This window comes from Chroicocephalus ridibundus, chromosome 4 (assembly GCF_963924245.1).
Source record: "Chroicocephalus ridibundus chromosome 4, bChrRid1.1, whole genome shotgun sequence".
NCBI classification, from domain to species: domain Eukaryota; kingdom Metazoa; phylum Chordata; class Aves; order Charadriiformes; family Laridae; genus Chroicocephalus; species Chroicocephalus ridibundus.
In genome coordinates, this window is record NC_086287.1 from 33,553,305 (window position 1) to 33,576,970 (window position 23,666).

Genomic DNA, 23,666 nt, shown 5'->3' on the forward strand with positions numbered 1-23,666 from the left:
TCTCTTTGCCCTTTCATATAAACTTCCTTTCATGCATGGAGTTCAGATTTACTAAAGCCTGATCGACTGTCTCACCCTTGGTTAGTTACACTGGCGTTTCTCCAGTTACATCTGAGGATGGTTTGAGTAATTTTCTCTTGTGCTGAGTTTTCAAGCCCGTTATGTATACCCTGTAGGCAAAGAATAGGGTCTATTGAGACCACAATTCAGCTGTCGTTGAAGTTAATGTGGGTCTTTCTACCGATATTGGTGGGAGTTGGATCCACCCCCAAACCAGTCTTATAAGTTACCTTTGGAGAGAAAATGTTAAAAGTACTGATATGTTAAAATTGATTACAGGAGTTGCAAAACCTTTCGTTTGGGGTTTAAAAAAAAAAAACAACAACAACAAACTGAGCAAAAATAGCATCAATTACATGCTTACTGACTTCACAGATTTGTCATAACTGCAGTTGTTCAGAAAATGACAACCTTATTGAGGTATTGCTATAAAGGTTTGTTAGTTTGTTAGACATCTTACTGTTTCTTCTTGCGTGTTTCAGGTGAATCTCTGTAGCTCATACTTATTGTTGAGACGTGCAGTGGTAGCTTGCTTACGTCAGCTTGTGCAAAGAGAAGCTGCTGAGGTATCGGAATATGCTGTTGCATTAGTTAAAGAGAGCAGAGAAGACTTTACTCCAGGTAATGTATTGAAGTTTTGAGATCAAAGAGCTTGACACATTGGTAATGAATTTTAAACACATTCTACTATGGGTGTGAAAATTTTGCTATGTTCTTGAAATCTTTAACCCAAAAAGGTTTTCTGCTTCAGTTCTTTCTATAGTACCAAAGTGTGGAAGCATCCAAACCCTTTCTTAGTGATAAAATGAAGATACTATTCCTTTTCATGTACTGTAGGTAGTAAGGGTCACTAAATGAGAAAATGCAAGTGGAGTTCCAGAGAAACCTAAGCCTATCTAGCCAGTAGCTGTTGTAGTAACTGCTTCATAGTCCTGCATTTTACATGCCTATTCATAATTTTATTTTCACACCTAAATCTCTTCTTAAATTAAAAACCTGTCATTGAGGGAAGGTGTACAAAGCCTGTTGAAAAAACTTTCTGTTGACCTCTTTGGAGAGCTAGTTTCATAACTAGAAATTTTGAACTTCCTAGAATTTTTAACTTCCTAAAGGCTTAGTTTTTTTGCTAAAATGCCTGAGAATGATCCTCATGTGCCTTCCTGTGAGGGGGGCAGTGGTAATAAATTATTTCACTTTGTATTTCAATTCAAACTCATTTGGAAATTTTCAGAAAAGATAGACGATAGCCTTTTTGCAATAATGCTGATTTTTCAAATTGGTAATATTGAGCTAATGAAAATTGGTCATATTTATTTAACAAATTATTTCCGTGTGTCTGGTTTTGAGCTGCTTTGGAGAATAATTTTAACTTCCATTTCAAGTTAAAACATTGTTTTAGAATTATCTTATGAGTCAGTGTGAAGAATCAGATGGCCAAAAATAATTATTTTCAGGAGGACAGATGCTATGGTGATGGTAATGCTGTGAAATTCAGAGTAGGATTCTGGGTTTTTTCTTGCAGTAACTTTCTTCCTGTTGTTAGTATGTTTCTTAGAAGTTCAAATTTTGTTCTGTACTCAAGATGATTTGGACGTGGTATTAAAGCAATTAATACTACTATTTCCAAAGTATTTCAGAGCTAGATACCTGTTCACAAGATTCTCAGTGCAACCTTCAGTGGGGTTTCTGTGGGGTCGTTACTGCAGTTTTGTGATGTACAGCATTCAGCTCACAGACTTTGTTCTTATCAGATGTTAACATCAGAGAAATAGGCCTGGAGGGGGCATTGCTGGGCTTGCTGGACAAAGAATTGGATCAAAGATTGTGCCAAGATATCAAAGAGACTCTGACTCATATGCTTACTTCAATGGCAGTTGAAAAGCTCTCTTTTTGGCTGAAGCTTTGTAAAGATGTTCTTGCAGCCTCAGCTGGTAAGTTCTAACACACTGTATTTGAGAACACACTGAAAATAAGGCCTGCAGCAGTACAGTATGTCACTGAGGGAAAGTATTCTTGTTTCTTGAATGTTTGACATTTATTAAGTGTATCATCATCCTTCATACTGAAACATTGGACCCTTTAACTTAGTTCTTTCAGAAGGAATATGATTTTATCCCTTCTGATTGCCTTTTCCCTATTGAACAAGTTTTTGTAAACATTTTAGTATATCTTGCGTGTTCATATTCTTGTTGATTTGTAGTTGTGATTTAACCCCAGCCAGCAAGCAAGCACCACACAGCCTCACTCACTTCCCCGCCACCCCTAAGTTGGGATGAGGCAGAGATTAGGAAGAGTGAGAAAACTCATGGGTTGAGATAAAAACAGTTTAAGAAGTAAAGCAAAAACTGTACACGCAAGCAAAGTGCACAAAGAATTCATTCACTGCTTCCCATCGGCAGGCAGGTGTTCAGCCATCTCCAGAAAAACAGGGCTCCCTCAGGTCTAACAGTGACTTGGGAAGACAAGCCACAACTCCGAGCATCCTCCCCTTCCTTCTTCTTCCCCCGGCTTTATATGCGGCACATGACGTCACGTGGTATGGGATAGCCCTTTGGTCAGTTGGGGTCAGCTGTCCCGGCAGTGTCTCCTCCCAACTTCTTGTGCCCCCCAGCCCGCTCGCTGGCAGGGAGGTGTGAGGAGCAGAAAAGGCCCCAACTCTGTGCAAGCCCTGCTCAGCGGTAGCTAAAACATCCCTGTGTTATCAACAGTTTCCAGCACAAATCCAAAACGTAGCCCCATACTAGCCACCACGAAGAAAATTAACTCTCCCCCAGCCAAAACCAGCACATGTTAACTTAATGTTAACTTATTTCTATATCAGAAATGGAAATGCAGAATACATTTGAGCTTGTGGGTCCTCTGCAAGTACCTACAAGAAAAATATTCAGACCCTCTCTTCTCTTAATAATAGGAATGATGCAGACCTACTATATCATAGTGAAACTCCTGAGCAGATAAAATTCATTACTGTGCTGAATACTGGGGGGCGAGGGGAGATTCTTTTCTTTTATTTGCAGTGCAGGAGGAAGACTTCTTGGATTTAAATTTTTTTGATTCAGAAAACTACTAGCTTCTAACATGTTACAGTTATTTTAAGAGTGTGGGTTTTTTTCTTTCACTTATTCCACTGCAGTTCTTCATTTAATTTTGTGGTATTGATCTTGTCTTCCAGCAGGTAATATTAACCAAATGCAGATAGTTTTGTTACATTTTATTTTTAATTCTAGCATTTACTTTAAGACACCAAGGTTGAAGGGGGTGGTAGTGAGTTGGGGGCTAGAGACAGGCTATGAAGAGATTTTCTTATGAGTTCTTCTGTAGTTTTCATTTACAATAAGAAAGAATATTACATTTCTTCTTCTACTCCCGTGTCCTAAATACAGATTTCAATACAGTAGCTTCACTAGATACTACTCAAGAAGAGGAAACTGCCAAAGTGGATGATGCATCTGTATTAACGTCTGACAGCGATGAGAGGTTCCATCCTTTCAGTAACCCACGATGGCCTACCAGAGTTTTTGCTGCAGAGTGTGTTTGTAAAATTATAAGCCAGTGTGAAAATGCAGGCAGCGCGCATTTTGACATAACTTTGGCTCAGGAAAGAAAACAACGTGATTCAAGAGGTATGTGTTAAGCACTGAAAGAATTTCACAGAATTCAAAGTATGCTTAAAATAAATGTTAGCTGTTTGCATCTTAATGAAGTTCATCATAAATTTGTTGTTTGTAATTGTTGAAACCTTTAATTACTCTGATTAGACGCTTATATTTATGAAGGTGTAGAGCAATTTTTATTTGCCAAAATACTGGCATATCACTGCAGTATTTATACTCGCTTTCCTGGTTATAGTACCATGGCGTACGCCTAGGAATCCATTGTTTCTGCATAAGCATTGGCAATCAGAAGTGATAGCTGGCACCAGCCTACAACATCACAGTTTGGTATCTGGGAGTATGACTAAAAACCTCCACTTTTTTTCTGTCCATAATTTGCATAATTACCAGTAGAAACACAGTGCAAATTTTCAGTACCTCTCTATGTTTATCTGGAGGTCTTTTCCCCAAAACTCTTTTTTAGAAAATCTGTTTCATACATAAAGATATTTATGCTTTATTCTAAGTACTTTTTTTTTTTTTAATTCAAATGGAAAGAAGCCCAGATTAGCTAACACAAGATGTCCAAGTAAGATTGTTGTACGTGTAAGTTGCCGTAAGTGAATCCTTGATATGTGGTAAGGTAAAGTGTAAAATATACATTTTGAAAATGTTGGGAGCAGTCTTATAAAATATATTATGTCTAAATCTAAATTTAATAAAACTATTTTCTTTTTCTAATTTCTGTTTTCTCTTCAGATGACTTCTTGGTATTGCATTTAGCTGACTTGATCCGTATGGCTTTTATGGCTGCCACAGATCACAGTGATCAACTTCGTCTTTCTGGGCTTCAGACATTGCTAATTGTTGTTCGGAAATTTGCAGCTGTTCCAGAACCGGAGTTTCCAGGTCATGTAATTCTGGAGCAATATCAAGCCAATGTAAGCACCATTGCTAATAACTTAGAAAGGTTTAGAGTTACAGTTAATCACTAAAAGAAATTTGCTCTTTGCAGCGCATAGTGCTCGAGTCAGGTTTCAGTTAGTTTGTTACTGAAACTATATTATTAACCTCTTCAGACTTAGAAAGCATCTTTTCAGTTGGCATATAATGTTTTAGCCCCAAAGTTTTAAAGTTTCAGTATTTTTCCCTCTTCTGTATTTGAATACAACAAAAAGAAAATAGATCATTGGGGGTTTTTTTGGAAAGCATGGGCTTGAACGTGTGGAAATATTGCAAGAAGTATTAGGAACAACTATCACTTAAAGCTCTGCTTAGAAGTAGCCTGTGCACACCAGAGATCACACTAGGAAATTTTGGCCAATAAATAAGCTAGAGGAGGTAAAAGCGTGGATTGTACTCGCAAGCACTATTTCAGTTAAGTCTTGGTTGACACTTCCAGAAAGAACGTCCTGATCATTTTGCATTACAGACTGCACTGTCATTAAGTATGACAGGCAGCTGTTAAGCGTCATCTGTCTCCCATTCCCCAATTTTTACCAGGCACTGAATAAGTCAGATCACTTCCTCCCATAGAAATGGAGAGATCCTGACACTGCAGACATCCTAATCCACTTTGATCTTGCTTTTGCCGTTCGAATTCTGTGCTACTGGCACTTCTTTGTGGGAAAGTAGAAGCGCCTTGATCTAGTCTGGAACTACCAAGGGGAAAAAAATACACTATCTGTTCTTGTTGTTCAACACCGTCAAGCAGGTCACAAATAGAGTTAATAATTCTCCTTTTAACCTTTACTACCCTTAAAGTGTTTCTGGTAATGCTACGCATAGATCTTCTCATCAGCTGTTTCATGGAAGTTGAAGAGGTGTGAAACAGTTTAAATATCTAGTCCTGTTAATTTTTTTTCCATAACACTAAACAGAAATAAATGGATATAGATTTTCCAGACCTAAGTAATGGTTTCCTGAAATCTTGTTCAGAAGTTCCTTAAACAAAGTCTGAGCTTTAGAGGGTCTTAAGAAACTGTCATTAATTCTCATTAAAAACAATTTCTTTTCACGTATTTTCCCAAACTTGTATTTGTAGTACTTGTGCTACATTTTGTACTTTAATCCCAAAGGGCATCAGACTTAAGTCTGAGGTTTTGGGTATCAGCTAGAGCAGCAAGGGAAATTTTCATTACCATTAGTGAAACAGCTTTCAACAATGAGAACAGGTGAAATCTCTGCAACCTGGTAAGCATGTTTTTGTGTTCTTTATTAGGCAAATGGGGTTTGTTTTCTCCCCTTGTTTCACTTTGCAAAGTTAACCAACTTCAGCTGTTTGTTTCCTTAAATCTGTATTCTTTCTGAGTAAGGAAATGTCACTCATTAGGTGTCTTGCAAGTCTTTCATGGTTTGGAACATTGTTTTTTCTTTTGAGGGCTACTCATCAAGTCAAGAGTTCAGGAAGGAAGAGGTTTCTGTTTCAATTTTAGACTGTGCTAAAAATAGAATCAACTTTGAAGACCCTTCTCAAAGAGAACCATGTCTTCAGTGTAAGCAAAACAAAACAATAGAAGTACGGCTGCAACTGTCTCCCTGCTTTTTAACCTCACTGAAACAGTCTGTGGAAAAATGAAAAGGAAACTGTGCTTTATAAAGGAAAACTGCAACAAAGCCTGCTTATGAAAAGTAATTATTTAGTTAATTGCTCACTATGTATTAAATGTATTAACTTCTCTTTAGGTTGGAGCAGCACTTAGGCCTGCCTTTGCTCCCGAAACTCCTCCTGATGTCACAGCAAAAGCATGTCAGGCAAGTGTTGAAAGTCAGAAGTTTTAAGCAATAGAGCCTCTGAAATTTTCATTTTGCTTGATAACGTCACACAAGAAAAAGGAAATAAATCATCTACCCTCAAATCCTCAGCGCACACAAAATAGGGTCACCCATGTTACCTCTATGTTGTAACAACCCAAAGACTTTATGCACTTGAAAATCTTTTGAGAAACTTTGTAACAGTTGATACTTTGGCTGTTATTTATGACATCTTTCTAATGTTTTTGGCTTTCCTTACTTATGTATACTAAACTATACTAAAATGTCATTTAACATTTATTGTCAACTGAAAGTAACTGTATCTCAGTAAAAATTAAATCTGGTTTTCGTAATTTTACAGATGGAAAAAAGAGTATTCGGTGGCGTTTGGCTCTTGTTTCTCACTATTTCTGTTTTACAACATTAGGTGTGCAGTGCCTGGATAGCAAGTGGTGTAGTAAGTGATCTTAATGACCTTCGAAGGGTTCACCAGTTGCTAGTGTCCTCTTTGGTCAAAGTGCAGGCTGGGAAAGAAGCACAAAGTCAACAGTATAATGAAAGCACCTCAACTATGGAGATACTGGCTGTGCTTAAGGCTTGGGCAGAGGTTAGTGTAAAGCTCTGAAATTACAGTCTTGATAACCAATAGGTGACTTAGAACATTTCAGACTGAATGGTTTCAGGAATTTCTTACAGGCGTCATTAAGTTGAAAGGATCAGTTGTTGGTCCTTTGTTTTGCTTTGATACTTCTAAACAGTATATGAACTTTATAAACTTGACAAAAGCACTACTAGTTAAATGAATGGTTTGTATTATGTTATACGATAAGAAATATGTCTAGTACTTAAGAAACATGGATTCCTTAACGCGTTCTAATATTTCAATACTCATTTTAAATTGGCATGGTGTAAACGGCTATGGTGATGGTCCACCGAATGTACCATTTTAAATAGGTGTACTTTTTCTTATTCTCTATTGGCATTTAATTTCCTACAGGTAGTTCTTGTAAGTTAAGAACGTCCATTCGGTACTGCACTGCATAGGCTGTTTTAATACATGTAAGTGCAAGGTTAGATATTTAAAAATCAACAATGTGAACAATGTACATAATCTCTAGATGTGTCTTAGCACTGAGAATGACCTTGGATGCTGATGGCTAACAACCAGCTAAATATGAGCATGTTATGTAGTTAATATGACAATTCTGCGTACAACCAGGGAGCTATTTTGAAGGAGAAAGCAGGCAATAGATAGCTTTTATGTGAACATTTGTAAAAAAACATACCAGCCTCTGATGTCCATACTTGAGAGAGGATATTGGCAAAATAGGAAAGCCATTGGAGAAAAGCTAGCAATCAGGAATAAAAATCTTGAAAACATGCTTACACAGAGAGAGTTAAGTAGATCAGTTTATTTCATCTACTCAGGAAAAGATGAGGTGCTGTGATCAATTTGAAATTATTACATGGCGAAAAGGTTTTTAATGGCATATAACAGTAACCTATCACTGGTCAGTAGCTGAGACAAAATTCAGAATGGGTGTGAGGCTCAGCTGTAAGAAGTGAAGATTTGTGGATTGTTCCAGCCTATAATTAAGATCACTAGAAGTCTTCAAAGCAAACTCTGTATACTGGATCCTTTAAAGGAATTCCCCCATCCTATTGCAGGGAGTGAGAGAGAGGCTTGGTGGGTGCTTAGTTGCTGGCCTGGGTGAACCCACTACAATTAGCAATCTTGAAAAAGATACAGAAATCATAATTGCCGGAGATAGATACTCATAAAAGCTAACTTTAGGTTAGTTGAACTGGTCTCCTATGCCTCCTTTGTAGTTGAGAAGAGCTTCCCTTCAGGGGCATTTCAGAGAGGGCTGCTGCTCTGAAACATTCTCAAGCCTATCTTTTTTGATAACTAGAGGGGCATCTAGGGAAATTTGACTTTTTCACATTGAAGTTAGCCTGTTGATGGTAATGCCCAAAGTCTGCAAATGATGTAAGACTGTACTCTTCATTTTTTACTGCTAACACAGCGTAATACATAGTTTTGAGAAAGTTGGTTGCAAGTGCAATATGTCACGTCAGTTAAAAGAAGATTTAGGAATTGTTTGACTGTGGCTTCAGGATCATGATTATAGGTACATTATTTGGTAATAAGTTCTTCAGTCTTGTAGCTATAACTATAACAGGGTTTGATGACTGGAAGCTGAAGCTGGACGAGCAATATATTAATTTTTAAGAACAGGGAAATTAACTGCAGCTATGTTTGGGAATTTTAGTAGGTTTCCCTTTATTGGGACTCTTGCATCAAGATTAGCTGGGAGAGTGGCTTCAGAAGGTTTAGAAGAGAAGCACTTGTTCACCCACGCCTACTGGACTTGAAGCAGGAATAGAGTCTAGGAAACCTCATGCCCATTCAATAGGCAGTCATGCTAGTGATCACAGTAGATTTCCAAGTGTTAATATTTGTAAATCTCTCTCCCAATATATAAACAGGTTTACATAGTTGCAGTTGAAAAGCAGAAAAATCAAAGTGATGCACACATTCACTGTTTAAAAACTGCAAACTCTGCAGAAGAAAGCTACAGAGATGTAACATCTTCAGCCAGTGGACTTCTGGATTTAGTACAGACGGATCTTGGAACGCTAAGCAAGCTCTGGCTTGCTGCACTTCAGGATTTTGCTCTCTTAACTTTGCCTTCAGAATATGCATCGCAACTACCTGCTGAAGGTAAGAAGGCAAATCAATTGTATTTTCATAGGTCGCTTCTAAGTACACATCATTAATGTGCTAGCTGATGTGTTAAGATCACAGTAAGATTAAATTGTATAGAGAATATACATACTTGTGTACGTATCTAAAGATAAAGACTGCTGTTGAGAACAGAGGTTTGTTTGGTATTGTTTGTTGGGTAATTTTATGTTTGAAAGAAGAAAAAGGTAATTGTATTGGATTCTATCCAAATAAATCTAAATGAGTGCCCTCATTAGTCTGAATTTTAATATCGCGCATTTAAAAAAAAAAAAGTCATACATAAAATAAGATAAATATAATTTCAATAAAAAGAAGAATCCTCTTATATAAGAATGAGAAAACATGGTAGTTGAAAATAAATGACATCCTTAAAACTGTGACTTCTGTTCTTGTAGGTGGTACGTTTTATACAGCAGAGACAATTGAAAATGCCAGACCTCACTACTACAACTCCTGGGCACTGATACTTTATGCGACAGCATTATGGCTTACTAGCACAGGTTTCATCGTTGTTGATCCAGATGAAGGAGTTAATAATCTCTCTAGACCTGTCACCCCAACTACAATGTGTCAAGATTCTTCTACCAGGCCCTTGGTGAAATCTCCTGAGGATGTGAATACTGACAGATTTCATCTTATCTTGGGTTAGTGAGTGCATAATCTGTCTAGATGCTGTAACCCAAAATGTAATTTTAAATAGATAAAAATGTTAGCAAACATTTAATTATTTGTATTTAACTGCATTGTTGAATATTGCATCTCTCTGAAAAATATACAGTCAGAAGAATTTTAAGTCCTAGTGAGAAAACTGTAGAGCGTTTTCTCAAATGTGGTAGAAAAAACGTGCAGTGTGAGCTAAGTCAGACCTAAGCAAGTACTTACTGCTCTGCTCATAAACATGTAAGTTCAAGCGTGGATTTTATCTTGCTTGTAGCACTACCATTACGGAGTATATGGTTTAACATCACTAAAGTACAGTTTTACATGGCAGAATAGTGTGAGGGTTGGAATAGGCCTGTGGAGGTCATCTTGTCCAACACCTATTGCTCAAGCACGGCCACCTAAAGCCAGTTCCCCAGGACTGTGTCCGAGATGGCTTTTGAATATCTCCAAGGATGGAGACTCCACAACCTCTCTGGGCAACCTGTGCCAGTGCTTGGTCATCCTCACATTAAAAAAGTGTTTCCATAAGTTCACATAAAGCTCTCTTTAAGCCTTTGTTACTGCAGAGGCTAATTAGGCAGTTGAATACAGTCCCAATTATACAAATTTACATAATTAACCATTTCTGGTTGCACTTATTTTTTTGATTTGGTCTCTTTTTTGTATCTGTCTTCTGTAATCCCTTTTTGGAATGGGTGTGTATGACCCAGATGCATATGGCTTCTTTTGAATCCCAGTCTTCCTGCACAGAGCCAGCTTCCTTTTGAACTCTGTTATTCCCTCAATTAAAAGTGGGGCCTCTGATAGAAAAGCTGCTCATTTCCCCCGCTTCCTATACTACTTGATTTAGTACTTCAAATTTCATATACTTTACCATGGACACCTGGCTTATTTATTCTGCTTCTGAGCATATTCCACTTGTTCATTTTCACTTCCTACAGAGAAACTGAAAGGACTTTTAAAACACGGACACTTTCTGTTGCACAACAGTTCTTTTGTGTACGTTGATCAGTTTCACGAGTCGTCACGCATTTTGGAATTACAGCGGTACAAGTGGGATGAGAATGTGGATTACAGTTCATAGGAAGTTTATCTACAATGTCATAAAATGTCATCTGAAGAGACCTGAAAGCTCAGAAAAAAGTGATTGCTTTTATCTGGTCTAGGATTTGCAAGCTTAGGCTTCATGTAATTTAGTTACTGCTGGTGATCCAGTTGTGGTAGCTGCAATTTTAGCATTTTTGTGTAATGGGAAGATAAAGCCTCAACCTTTGAGTTTGTGAGCTATTATTATTTTGTCCGTTATTTCCTTCTATTACATAAATCAGTGTGATTAGGCAAATATTCTGCTATATACTTGTTAGGAATTGTCTGCCTGCTCATTGGACCTAGAACTCAGTGTTTTACTCAGAAATTGCTATTTATTTATTTATTTATTTATTTGTGTTAATGGCCAGTTATAATTGTGTCTTATACTGTCTGGAAGCTGACATTCTTCCCTTGTTTTGAGGGAAATAGGAGTTCTTGCCCCAGGATATTAGCAATAGGAGATGAATTCACTTAAAATAAGATGCAAATGCTATTTCTGTGTCTTCTCAACCTACTGTTAGGTTACTTAATAATTGACAAAATTACTTCTTAAAACATCAAGCAAATAATGGGTGTTTTCTTCTTATGCTTACAGGAGTTAGCGTGGAATTTCTCTGCTCTCTGCGATCAGATGCAGCAATGGAGAACATTATTGCCTGCTTACGTGCCCTCCAGACACTCTTCGATGTTCCATGGCCAAGGTCTAAAATAGGCGGTGATCAGGTAATGTCTTAATGATCGAAAGTGCCCCCAAAGTAAGGCATAATTTTAGTTTGAACAGTATCTCTATTCTCTGTTGCATACCTAGGAATCTTAACACATAAGTAGTAGGTGAATTATATGCTTTACCAAAATCCAAAGCTGTAGAGGGAGAATAGAAAAAGAGCATAATATGGAACCTGTAAGAAGACAGAGAGGGGGAGAGAACTTGAGGATGTTTTGTCAGGAAGGAGTAATTAGGAAAGTAGGATGAGAGCCAGGTGAAGACAGAATTCCAGGGAAAAAAAAGTTCTCTTACTCTTTCAAAGGACTGTTCAGTTAATTCTGTTGTAAACATTGAAGGTGATAAAAGGAAACTGGACAAAACCACAACACACCAGCGATCCTAAAAAGTAGTAACTTCAAAATTCTTTTCATTTTCTTTAAATGAAGCTTTATACTATCTCATGTGCCATGCAATTGTCTAACACAGCAAAAGTGATAAAGCCTGTGGACATGCCTAAGTTCTGCTGACTATTGGTGCTTTCTCCAAGGAAATGCATATACTGTAGAAGGGATACAATGTAGTATCCCCGCCTTCAAGAGTTAAAAAGCCATAAGGTAAAGATTGCTTGATTCTTTTAGTAGTTTGAAATGCCTTATCTCTGAATTACTGTGATTACTATTTTGTTGGGAGAATTGAGCAGGACTGCTGCTGCTGGGAGCTAGGAGCTCGATGTTGAAGTAAATGCCAACTCCTGACATTGTACTGTGTTCCTTAGTGAGATTAATAAGAGTAATGCTCTTGGCTTTAACAATTATTAACAAGTTGCTAAAATTCCTGCATTAAAATGAGGATATAGTAAGCATTTTTCTTACTGTAGGAGTTGGGTGTAGAGCTGCTAAATGTTTTGCATCGACTGATACTGACGAGAGAATCGCCTGATATTCAGCTTGCTGCCCTCGAAGTGGTTCGGCTGATTCTTTTTGCAGCTCAGGAACATGTGAAGGAAAAGCGGAGAAGTGCAGAAGGTACAGTAATGTATGAGATGTTGAATACATATTATCATGGTTAAAGCAATTCTTTCTTGGAAAACTGGATTCTTGAATATAATATTCCAAGATGCATCTTAATTGAAGTGTTGCACAGTTGGTTTACTAATCCTGGTTTACTTAAGTCAGTCCAGGTGCCTAACATAAGAAACTGGGGTGGTCTGATAGATAGCACGTGGTTTTGGTGGTGACTAGAGGGCGTGAAGTGAGGAGGAAATCTGGAGAAACTGCAGTTGGGATAGTCTTGCGAGGCATTGGGGAGGGAGGAGTCTTAGTGAAAAGCTGGGATCAGCAGCAGGAGAGCAAAGGAGAGACTCAGCACACACAGCTGTTACAAGACAGACTCCACTAGTTATTGTAACTTCCTAAAGTTCTTTTAAAAAAACAAAAAAAACTGGGAGAAGAAACAAAACACTTGTATCAGGTGACATCATATTGGTATGGTGCCTCAGCACGTTGTATGTCTAAATCTGTTGCACACGCTTTTGCCTTTTGACAATGAGTGCATAGTTTGCTCATTCAGAAGGATGGATGTTTGCCAGTAGAACTTTGAATACATATGCATGCACATATATATGTATCAAAATTATCACTTGGTGATGAAACAGGCTTAAGTGAACTTTTTGGAAGCAAGATACAGCCTGCAGATTTCTGTCATATTTCTTTTTTTGTTTTGTTTTAGTTGATGATGGTGCTGCAGAAAAGGAAACGTTGCCAGAATTTGGAGAAGGCAAAGACACAGGAGGACTGGTGCCTGGGAAATCATTAGTCTTCGCAACACTGGAGTTGTGTGTTTGTATTCTTGTCAGACAGCTTCCCCAGCTCAACCCCAAATTAACTTGCAGCCCTGCAGTTCAATCTGGAAAACATCTGTTATTGTCAGAAGATGGAAGTAGGCTGGTAGCAGCAGCATTAGTTATTCTCTCTGATGTTCCTGCAGTCTGCTCTCCTGAAGGTATGCTGTTTCATCAGAAGGAAAGATTAATGAAAGAATATTGGGCTCTTCTGAGCCCCCTTGTTATTACCTAATTTTCTCAGCTGGTTAAATCTGGCAGCAAATCTTTGTTGATTTGCTTGTGACAGTTTCCTGTTTTAATTATGTTTTTGACTGTCAGATTACAAAACAAGTTGCAAAACTGAAGCAATTAAAGGAGTAGTTTTTCTTTTCCTCCCACGTGTAGCAGTGCAATTAATAGATTCATTTTGTATAGGGAAGTATATGATAGCTACATGGTTCTATTGTACTTGAATTGTCTATTCTGGAATTTATAATGCAGACATAAATAAAATTTAAAAGGGAAATTTATCATATTACCTTTCACTAAAAGGCATCATTTGAACATTAGGAAACCACTGTAAGGAGTTATGGTTGATTTCTCAAGATTAGTTGACTTTTATTCGTGATTCATTTTGGATTCACTCCAGTCTTTAAGATGGTTCCCCCCCTCCCCAATATCGTATTCGCATGTATGATCTTTCAGTACTGTTACACCACACCTATAAACCACTTCTGCCCTGCTCCTCTGTTCCCACCTTAAGTATCTGTGTTACACCTTATGCTAATTTTTGCATTTACCAGCCCTGAAAATTTATTCTTCTTTCTTAACTTGTTCTCCCTTGCAAGATTCTTCTATGGGGGATAGTATACTCCAAGTGGAATAGCAGGCCATTCTTGCTGTCATTGCAGGGTGATGATATGATTTCTCTTTTCCACTTGCAGATGATTATTTATTGGTTCAAAGCAAAAGGAAACAAACATAACATCACTTAGATCTGGGGGCAAATATCTTGTATGAAAAATAATCTTTTCGTACCATGATTTTTCTTTTTTCACTGTAGTTCATTCTGTCTTTAGCTGTTCAAGTTATTCCACAAACAGCTTGTAGGATCAGACCAGACGGGATGTTTACAACTAGAAAAATTGTCTAAGTCAGGTGACTAAAATGAGGAGCTTAAGCTTGCTTATACAGTAATTTGAATAAGGAAGCATCTCCAAAAGTCAACTCATAATCAGAGAGGAAAGAATTCCCATGTGGAATTGCATCATTTTTTCCCTTGTAATAGGTAACTGAAGTTATAGTCCTGTGACTACTGTGTCTCTTACTTCAGGCCCCTGTCACGATATGTATGCATAATGAAATTTTCAAATAAATGATGCTCATGAACTGCATTTCCTACTGAATTCCAACAGTCAATTTTCAGATACTTGACTTTAAAAACAGAAGGTAGATGTCCTCAGGTTCAGAAAATATTTATGCGTATGTCAGAGACCCTCATTATTCAACAGGTCTCTTACGAACATTGGTATCTTAAAATCTTATAAGCATTTTGCTGATCAAGGAAGGACGTAAGCCTATTAAGCCATATGCTTAACTCTGTGCTTTGCTAGATCAGAACTTAAGACGGGAGCAAGACATAAGTATGCGGGTTTCTAGATTGTCTCCAATATGTGAAGAATATGAATTCTGGATTACTATTAGATTCAAAGACCTAAGAATATGCGAAACTGCTAAGCCAGTTTATTCCTGAGATTATTTTTTTTGAGATTTTTTTAATCGTTGACCAGTCAGAATAAAAGACTATCCGATTCGCAGGGAGAGATGAAGATCTGTTCAGTGGGCTCTAGGGCAATCTCTTCTCTCCTTAGGTTTCCTCTTTTCCAAAATATTTGTTAGCAACTAATGTTAGTGTTTTTATTATAATGCTAGTAACTTCTGTTACGCATTTTCAATCAGAAATCCTCTTCTCGTTAATTTTACTAAATTCTTGATTTTACTGATTTCCTGGAACAATGACATCCTTGGCTAACTACACATCAGTGTTTCGTCCTACCAGTTTTGAAGTTAACCTCTGTTAATTTCCTTCATTGTATTGTCTGCATAGCAAAGTATGCTTAGATGCTCACAATTTGTTTTCTACTATTCAGTACTTTGTATACTTCCATAGCTTTTCTTCTTCTGCTCCTCAGTGTTTCTGATTTTTTTGTTCATACTTCCCTCTGCACATAATTCCACACTGCATATAATAAAATCATCAAGGAAAAGATACCCAGGTACAGAGATACAGTCCTAATTTAAGAGGGAAAGATTTAACTTCACTTAAGCTGTCTGACTTCATGCTTGCTGTAGCAAGTCACATGACATTTCAAATCTTTCTTCAAATTACCAGAGCCTCCATTCACATAGGTGATTTTAAAACATAAGTTATAAATAAAAACGAGATTTTTTTTTTAATGTAAAAGGTACCTGGATTTTTTTTAACTTCTATGAAATTAATTTGCTTCATTTTACAGGAAGTGTTTCCGTTCTTCCTACTATTTTGTACCTAATAATTGGAGTACTTAAAGAAACGGCTGTGAAATTGCGAGACGGCCAGTTACCTTTGACGGTTGCTGCATCTCTACAAGCTCTTAAAGGACTCTTGTCTTCTCCAATGGCTCGAGCAGAGAAGAGTCGGACTGCTTGGACTGATCTTCTGCGTAGTGCTTTGGTCACAGTGCTTGACTGTTGGGATCAAGGTAAGCACAAATTTTGGGTTTGTGTGTTTAAAAAACAAAACAAACCAAAAAATGTTTGTGTGAAAGGTTCTTTGGTTTTACTCAAATTCATGCACATCTTAAAAAAAGACTAATATCTTAGTCACTGGAGAATTAGTTGGCTACGAAATACTGTTGAAACTATAGGGAAATCTTGTCCCTACAGTTCATATGAGAAGTCATCTGTAAAGGTATAAATGAGGGATTGCATAAATGAGGGATTGCAGGCTGACCTCTGTATTAGGTAGTCTCCACAATGTAGTTATATGGTATGGTGGAATAAACAGAAGTTACGGCTTCAGCGTACAGTTCAGCATAGAAGACAGCTGTACTGCATGCAGGTTCTCCACAAAGAATTAGTGTCTGTATTGAAGCAAAGGGTATTAAAACAGTAGTTAAAGAAAAAATATTTTTGTGTTAGTTTTCCATGTGCTGCTTCTTCAGCTTCCCAAGTTTGTAGTACTTTTATCATTCCTTATGTTTAATCTCTAAATTGTAGTTTGTTGTTGGAACTTTTGTTTATAGTGCTGGTTTTTTAACCAGTAAAAGAATATATGTTCTTAATGCAAATTTTACGTTATTCTCAAAATGCGTTGTACCCTAATATGTCATACCAGTTCTTCAAAGATATTTATTGTACTTTATGCAGGGGAACAATGGAATAGGAATATGCTGTTATTTCTAAATATGCATATAACCACCCCTGAATTCCCATTTTGGCCTTGGCTTTTATTAGAGTAAAAATCCGTATCAGTGCACCAGAGTATGTCATGTATTTGAAAAAAGAGATTCCTAAAGAAACGTAGACATTGATATTTCTATTTCACCTCTTTGTAACACTTGAATTCATAGAATTACTTTTTAATGCAAATCTAACAGACTGCTTACTTTATTAATAGTAGATGGGCTTCTCCAAGAACTTGATGAAGTTAGCCTGCTTACTGCTATTACAATATTCGTTATGTCTACCAGTCCAGAAGTTACTACCGTAGAGTGCCTTCAAAAGCGTTGTATTGAGAAGTTTAAAATAACACTTGACTCAAAAGATCCTCTTGTAAGTACTGGTAAAGCGTTAAGCATATTGGTATCATATTAAATTGATTTTAGTTTTTCTGTTCAGTTGTTTCACTTGTCCTGTGTGTTGATTCCACTTAATTCTTTCCTGACTGTATCTGTTGTATTTTGAAATACAATTTGAACAAGTTAGCAAGAACATGTCCAGTAGTGCATTTTATCATTTTTTTATTCTGTATACAGTTCCATATTCTATGGTTTATTTTTTTAATTGCATCAGAGTCAGAGCTTTATACATTGGTAAGTACATGGTACAGTTGTGTAGTTTTGCAGCCACGTTCCATTTTATTTGTTCATTTTGTCTTCAACACACAGATACTATTTTTTTGCATAGGAAATACCTCAGCTATGGGTCTTTGGGAGCTGGAGCAAGTACCGCTACATAACTTCTACTGTCCCATGAGCATCAGCTCCTGGCCACTGCTGGAGGCAGCATACCGAACTAGATTAATGCTTTGTTCTGGCCTATATAAATATTTTTACGTAGTTGCTTTAGGTTGTAGTGCCACAGTTCATCTGTTACTATTCTTCATCTAAAAAACCAACATATGAGGGAAAAAAAATTGTATTTATTATCGTTGCAAATACAAATTGCTTTTCTAGGTTGGGACTTCCTCACTCTGAAAGTAACGTGCATTAGATTTCATGTTTGACTGTGGGAATTCACTGTAAACTGGTTTTCTTGCATCTTCTCTCTATATATTCATGTAGTAACAAAAAATTAAACAGAAGTTATCTTTACTTGAGAAATAGCTGTAAGAAATACTTTTTTATATACAAAAACATTTCTAGTATCATAAACGTTGGTTTCCACTGGTAGGAAGCTGGGGATGCCAAATATGACTGCAAGAAAATGGTAGTATGCGTTTGCAAGTTTTATTCAAGTGTTTAGGCATCTGAGCCTTTCAGAAATTATGTAGGAACTGGACAGTTTCAGTCCTGTTGACTTCCAGTGACATGCAAGCTACTGCACCACTGCAGGCTTTTAAAAATTGTGCCTACAGTTTGACAGAGGTAATGCTTACATTTTAAGCACCTATTTTCAGTCAGCTGTGTTTTTGCAAAGAGGAAGTTTATTTCAAAACAGTACCAAGACATAATTTTCACACAAAAATAATATTTTTGCCTTAACTCGAAAGTGTAGGAAGATGTAGGACTTGGTGGAAAGAAACAGGAAGCGTGATCTGGTTTCTGTTAATAATTTGATTACAAGTTACAATGCTCCTATAAAGTATTATGCATTAGCAGCCTGCAACCTGATGAATTTTGAATCTGTGAGGCACATTTTTGCCCCTCACTAAAATTTCATCTGACAAGCTGTGTGTTTTAAAACACTCTGACGTGTATTTTTAAGGATAACACTTCGTAACTGCAAATTTGATTTTCCCTTTAGGTACAGTATAAGTGCTACCAGCTGCTGCACTCCATCTTTCAGCATCCAAACAAAACTGTGTCATATCCTTACATTCATTCTTTAGCCCCATCCATTGTGGGAAAACTGCAGGAAACAGAAAAAGCAAAACCTGAAAATGCTGCTGAACTTCAAGTCATTCAGGAGGGAATAAAGGTGGTTACAGGGCTTACAGCCACTGCTGAGGAAGAGCACCGTAAGTTACTTCCATTACTAGTATCCAAAGCGTTGGACATGCTGAAAGTCGCAATAAGCAACAAATTAAAACGACCACTAGGAATCCAGTCCTGAACGCTAATTGCTAACAAAATTGCAAACAAGAATGTTGGTTCTTTTGATCGTACAGTTCAAATAACATTTGCAGCTTTATAGTTTGCGTTAAATGTTAACTTAGAGAAATACATCGAGTTAGAATTTGAAGCTGTTTTTAACAAGCGTATGTTTAAGTTGTGTTTTCAATGTTTATAGGTGCTCATTTGGTGGCCTGCCTTCTTCCCATCCTTATTTCCTTTCTTTTGGATGAAAATGCCCTGGTTTCTGCTACAAACTCGGCAAAAAATCTACATGAGTTTGCTTTGCAAAATCTGATGCAGATTGGTCCACAGTACTCATCCGTTTTTAAAAAACTAATGGCTTCCTCTCCAACTATGAAAGCCAGGCTTGAGTCAGCTGTAAAAGGCAATCAAGAAAGCATCAAAGTGAAGACTGCTAAACATGCAAAGAATCCTGGGAAAAGTTCAAGCATTCAGCTGAAGACCAATTTTCTTTAAAGTCTCTTATTGTCAGTTTACGTGCTTTGGTATCAACAGCAAAAACCGTCCCTTTTAATTTCTAATCAGGGTAGGGTCACTATGAGTTGATCTCATGTATTTCAGTTTGCACTGAAGTCTTACAGGAAGTTTTGAAGAGACACCAAATCTCTAGATAACTTTCTGTTAGCCTGAGACTTCTTAAACATCTCTAAACACTGTGAATAAATCTATCAGAGGTCATCTTATTTGTATTTTTTGAATTATTTTGGACTGAAATACCAGAAATGCCCATGCCTATATTAAAAAAGTATAGTGAACTTTACCATAGATCCATTTAGGAGTAGCCCACACTTAGCCATTAAGTAAAATTAATTTGTTTTAAATCAATGTTTGTCAAAAATAAGTTACCTTTATTGGTTTTTGGATTTAACTGGGACATAAATTTACTTGCAGGTTGCAATCTGTCCTAATTACTAATTTAACATACTGCGTCATTAAGTAAACAGATTAAATATCCTCGTAAGCCTTACAGTAGGTTATATTGATCTCAAAAAATTCAACTCGATAAAGGTAATATAGCTTTAATCCTAATAACTTCTTGAGCTGGCTGAGATTTAACAACTGGTATTAAATTACAGCTCTCCGATGCTTCTTCACTGAGGACTCCGTAGTGCTTTACAGAGTGGGACTATTATGCATATGTAAGTATTTGCAGGCTTGGTGCCTTGCTGCTTGACGTAGTCTCACTTTTCAGGATGTAAACTTGTGTTAATTTTGTATTACGCTAGCCAGGCGATTGAAGCTTGCATATCTTGTCCGGGATAGGACAGCAATTTTAATATACTGTGCCTCAATTCAGACATCTGCTCTATCTGGATGTATGTTTCCTGATCTTTAAATGATCGGTTATATCTACATGTAACTCATCTAAATTTATGTATCTCTGCAATGAGAGATGGACATGTTTGAAGTCAGCTTGTCTTGTGTCAAATAAAGTGCAGCGGACTCATAATAAGGAGTATTTAATTAACATTTTTATCAAGGAACATATTTTAATATAGAAAAATAACTATCGAAATTGCAATGGCTATAAAGTATTTTCTACGTATAGTGTATTGACTTCTTTCTTAATACCAGTATTATCTAAACCAAATACTATCAAGCTGAGGATAGTATTTCCTTCTGGAATCTAATTACTTTAAAAGAAAGAAGGAAAAAAAAAAAAAAGATTTACAGAACTGAGAAACACACTGTGACTCAGGAAAAGTGTGATGTACTGTATTTTATTATAAGTTTTGTATATAAATATAATTGTAAATTGTACATAATTAACCATTTGACCAAAGTTCTAACAATTCATTTTTCTAATTTACATAAATAAAGCTAATTTTCTTCACTTAAGATTTGTCTTAGTCATTTTACCCAATAGCAGAGGAGATCTAAGGACTTCCCTAAGAGAAAGAAAATGTTTGTATGCTGCCACAAGGAAACGAATAAGAAACGTTTGGGCCGAAGGCACCAAGGTCTGTGACTTTACCTTGCTGGTCTTCCTCTGTTCTGTTTAACACAGTGGGTAAATAAAGGCGATAGACTTCATGACTGCAAATACCTCTTCTGTGCCAAATGCTGGAATGTGTGAACTATGGCAAGATGGTTGAGATGCCTTCCATCTTTCCCTGGAAAACCAGAAGTTCTTTGTTCCACCTCCTTCATGGCAGTCAAATCTGTAGTTCTTGGCTGTGTTGAAAGGGAGTTTCATTAAATTCGGCAGTTACTCATCTTTATCTCATTAGTAATTTTTTTATCTCATTATTTTTCCCTTCATAACGCATTGGGTACATTCCTCTTCATTTATTTTTTTTTTTGTTTTCCCCCAAGGCCACTTCTGGAAAATCATTGAGATTCTTTGGGACTTGAAACTTTTAAAAGAAATTGATGTCATGTTTACTATCAAAGTGGCCAAAAATATTGCTGAGAAAGTTAATTGCTACATAGGTATATGCAGCTACTTTTTTTCATTTTCTGTAATGCACAAGAACAGCACTAACCTTTTTTCACTAACATTTTTTAATGTTGATAACACAATCTGATGAAATCTACTTTGCTCAGGAACTTTCAAGAAGCATGCTCGACTTGCAAGAGCACCGAGCAAAGCTGTTAAAAGCCAAAAATTAAAGTTTAGAAGAGCTTAGTCCTATATTTCTTAGAGGGTCTCATATTGTAGTAGCTCACAATTGAGTCACTGAGAAGTGCAGTAATTGTGTGATTTGACGTTTCTTAGTCAACTCTTGTAGCCACACATGGAAAAGCACCATTTTCAACATATCTGTGTATTCTAAATGCAAAAACAATTCAATTAAGAATTAGCAATGGTTCTCGTTATGACTACTGTGAATTAGGACATGTGTGTGAGCTTAATTTATCCAGATAATCAATTTATCCACATAGTAAAAATACCTCTGCCCTGAGTTGTGCTTTATTACGTACACTTAAAATGACGAGTTGGATCACGTTAATAATTTTACTCATTTAAGATTTTATAAATTAATCTTACAGATATAATCTTGTTTCAGTTATAAAAACAGTTTGGCTTTTAGATACCAGATACCTTTGATGCAGTCTTGCTTGTTTACAAGGAACTTGCATAAGCTTATTTTTTCCTGAAGAAATAAGGAAGACCACAGAGCAGTTTTGGTTTTCATTCCACTCTTCTTTTTTAGGCATTGCTTGGCATTCAAGCTGTTATGTTTAGGCAAAAAAAAAAAAAAAAAAGAGCCAAACATAGATTTAGCCATAAACCAAACTCTCACTCTCACCACTCCCACTTCCTCTGTCTCCTGCCTCTTTGCTGATTGTTTTTCTTGCCATTTCTCTACAAGCACCAGTAAATTTTCTTCCAGTAAATTGTCTTTGCGATGAAGCCTGTGGCCTGCATGCATGTTTACTTCATATGTTTCCACTGTTTATTTTAAAGAGTTTAATGTTTTTGTGTGACAAAAGGTCCTGCCTTTGCCTAACTGTAAGTATCTCTATATAAAGATATAAATACAGGTACATCACCAAATGTAATATTTCAGTACTATGCAAAAATTATTTGCAGACAACTTTCTGTTGACTGCAACAAACCAGAATTAGTCAAAACTGTGCAAAAGCAGCACACATGGGATGTGGTTGTTCTTAGTTAGATACAAGTCTGTAGCTCTCCAGCTGAATAAGCAGCATTTCAAATAGTATTGCCTAGAATAGATCTGAGACTCATCTGGCACGTTCCCAGGTGCAGGAGTCGCCTTCAGCCTGAGAGAAGCATCAGTCCAGTGATGCACGTAGCACCATGAAATAACATTACCAAATGCATAGGAAGCAGAGCAGGTTTTTTTATTCATAAAATTCAGTTAATAATTGGAATTTCCAAAGGGATTGCGCCACACCCCCCTCCCCAAGACTGCCATAGCGGTAACAGTGTGAGTCGTCGCAATTGCAGGAGAGATGGAGCGATCTAGGATAGTTTGCCAGTTTATCAGAAGTAATAGTAACACTGCTTAGTAGGGATAGGGCAGCAAATTCAATGGAATTTCAATATATTTTTAATTTGAATTAAGTTGGACGTATCTGTGGCAATAACAACGTATGAGGGGTCGCTGTGACAGTCTCCTCTAAAGCGTCATCCCTAATCTCACTGCTAGGTATGCGTTTTTTGTTTTCAGCTTCCCGAAATGTAACTCTAACTCTATCAGTAGACAGCAAGTCAGAAGCTGTTTCCAAGAAGAGCACGTTGTTTCTTAACCAATACTGGTCTAATAAGTTGCTCCTGTTTTTTTTTCCAGTGAAAAACTTGGCCAATGATACTTCAAGCAAGGAAAGAAAGCAAGAGGGAAAAATCCTTAGAACACTAACACTCTCTGTTCAGTTCTTAAAGAACCATAGAGCAAGGTAGATCGTTCTTCTGCTTCTCTATGCTGTGGTGTCAAAAACCACAGGAAGAGTCGCTGCCTTGTGTCTTGAAAGTATCAATTCTTGGCTGGCCCTGATCCGGTGGGCATTCCTAGACATTGCCTTCTGCTCATGAGAAATCTGTGCAGCCTGATGACACGCTGACAAGTAAAGTTGCTCTTAAAATACAGACACAATGAAATACTTGTTGAGTTGCAACCTCTGATCCTTAAAAATAGGCAATAAAGTGAAACTACTTTCACGCAGCCAAGTGTTAAATGAAGTGCTGAGATTTGTCCGTAGC

At 37.0% G+C, this 23,666-nt stretch overlaps 1 protein-coding gene across 8 annotated transcripts in view; it reads left to right on the forward strand.

Annotated features, from left to right (window-relative positions):
• The window catches only part of HEATR5A (HEAT repeat containing 5A), a 68,653-nt gene extending 47,813 nt beyond the window's left edge, over window positions 1-20,840 (forward strand). For 6 of the 8 annotated variants that reach the window (XM_063331776.1, XM_063331779.1, XM_063331780.1 and 3 more), the window contains 15 exons: window positions 543-681; window positions 1,812-1,991; window positions 3,444-3,683; window positions 4,413-4,594; window positions 6,339-6,407; window positions 6,835-7,014; window positions 8,898-9,132; window positions 9,552-9,800; window positions 11,504-11,631; window positions 12,492-12,639; window positions 13,343-13,615; window positions 15,953-16,177; window positions 17,095-17,249; window positions 18,663-18,876; window positions 19,149-20,840. In XM_063331776.1, coding sequence (XP_063187846.1) covers window positions 543-681; window positions 1,812-1,991; window positions 3,444-3,683; window positions 4,413-4,594; window positions 6,339-6,407; window positions 6,835-7,014; window positions 8,898-9,132; window positions 9,552-9,800; window positions 11,504-11,631; window positions 12,492-12,639; window positions 13,343-13,615; window positions 15,953-16,177; window positions 17,095-17,249; window positions 18,663-18,876; window positions 19,149-19,450 — 2,919 coding nt within the window. In that variant the 3' untranslated portion in view covers window positions 19,451-20,840. The remainder of the gene's footprint in view (window positions 1-542; window positions 682-1,811; window positions 1,992-3,443; window positions 3,684-4,412; window positions 4,595-6,338; window positions 6,408-6,834; window positions 7,015-8,897; window positions 9,133-9,551; window positions 9,801-11,503; window positions 11,632-12,491; window positions 12,640-13,342; window positions 13,616-15,952; window positions 16,178-17,094; window positions 17,250-18,662; window positions 18,877-19,148) is intronic. The other 2 variants (XM_063331778.1, XM_063331784.1) reach the window with 1 other exon arrangement.
• Window positions 20,841-23,666: the final 2,826 nt, after the last annotated feature.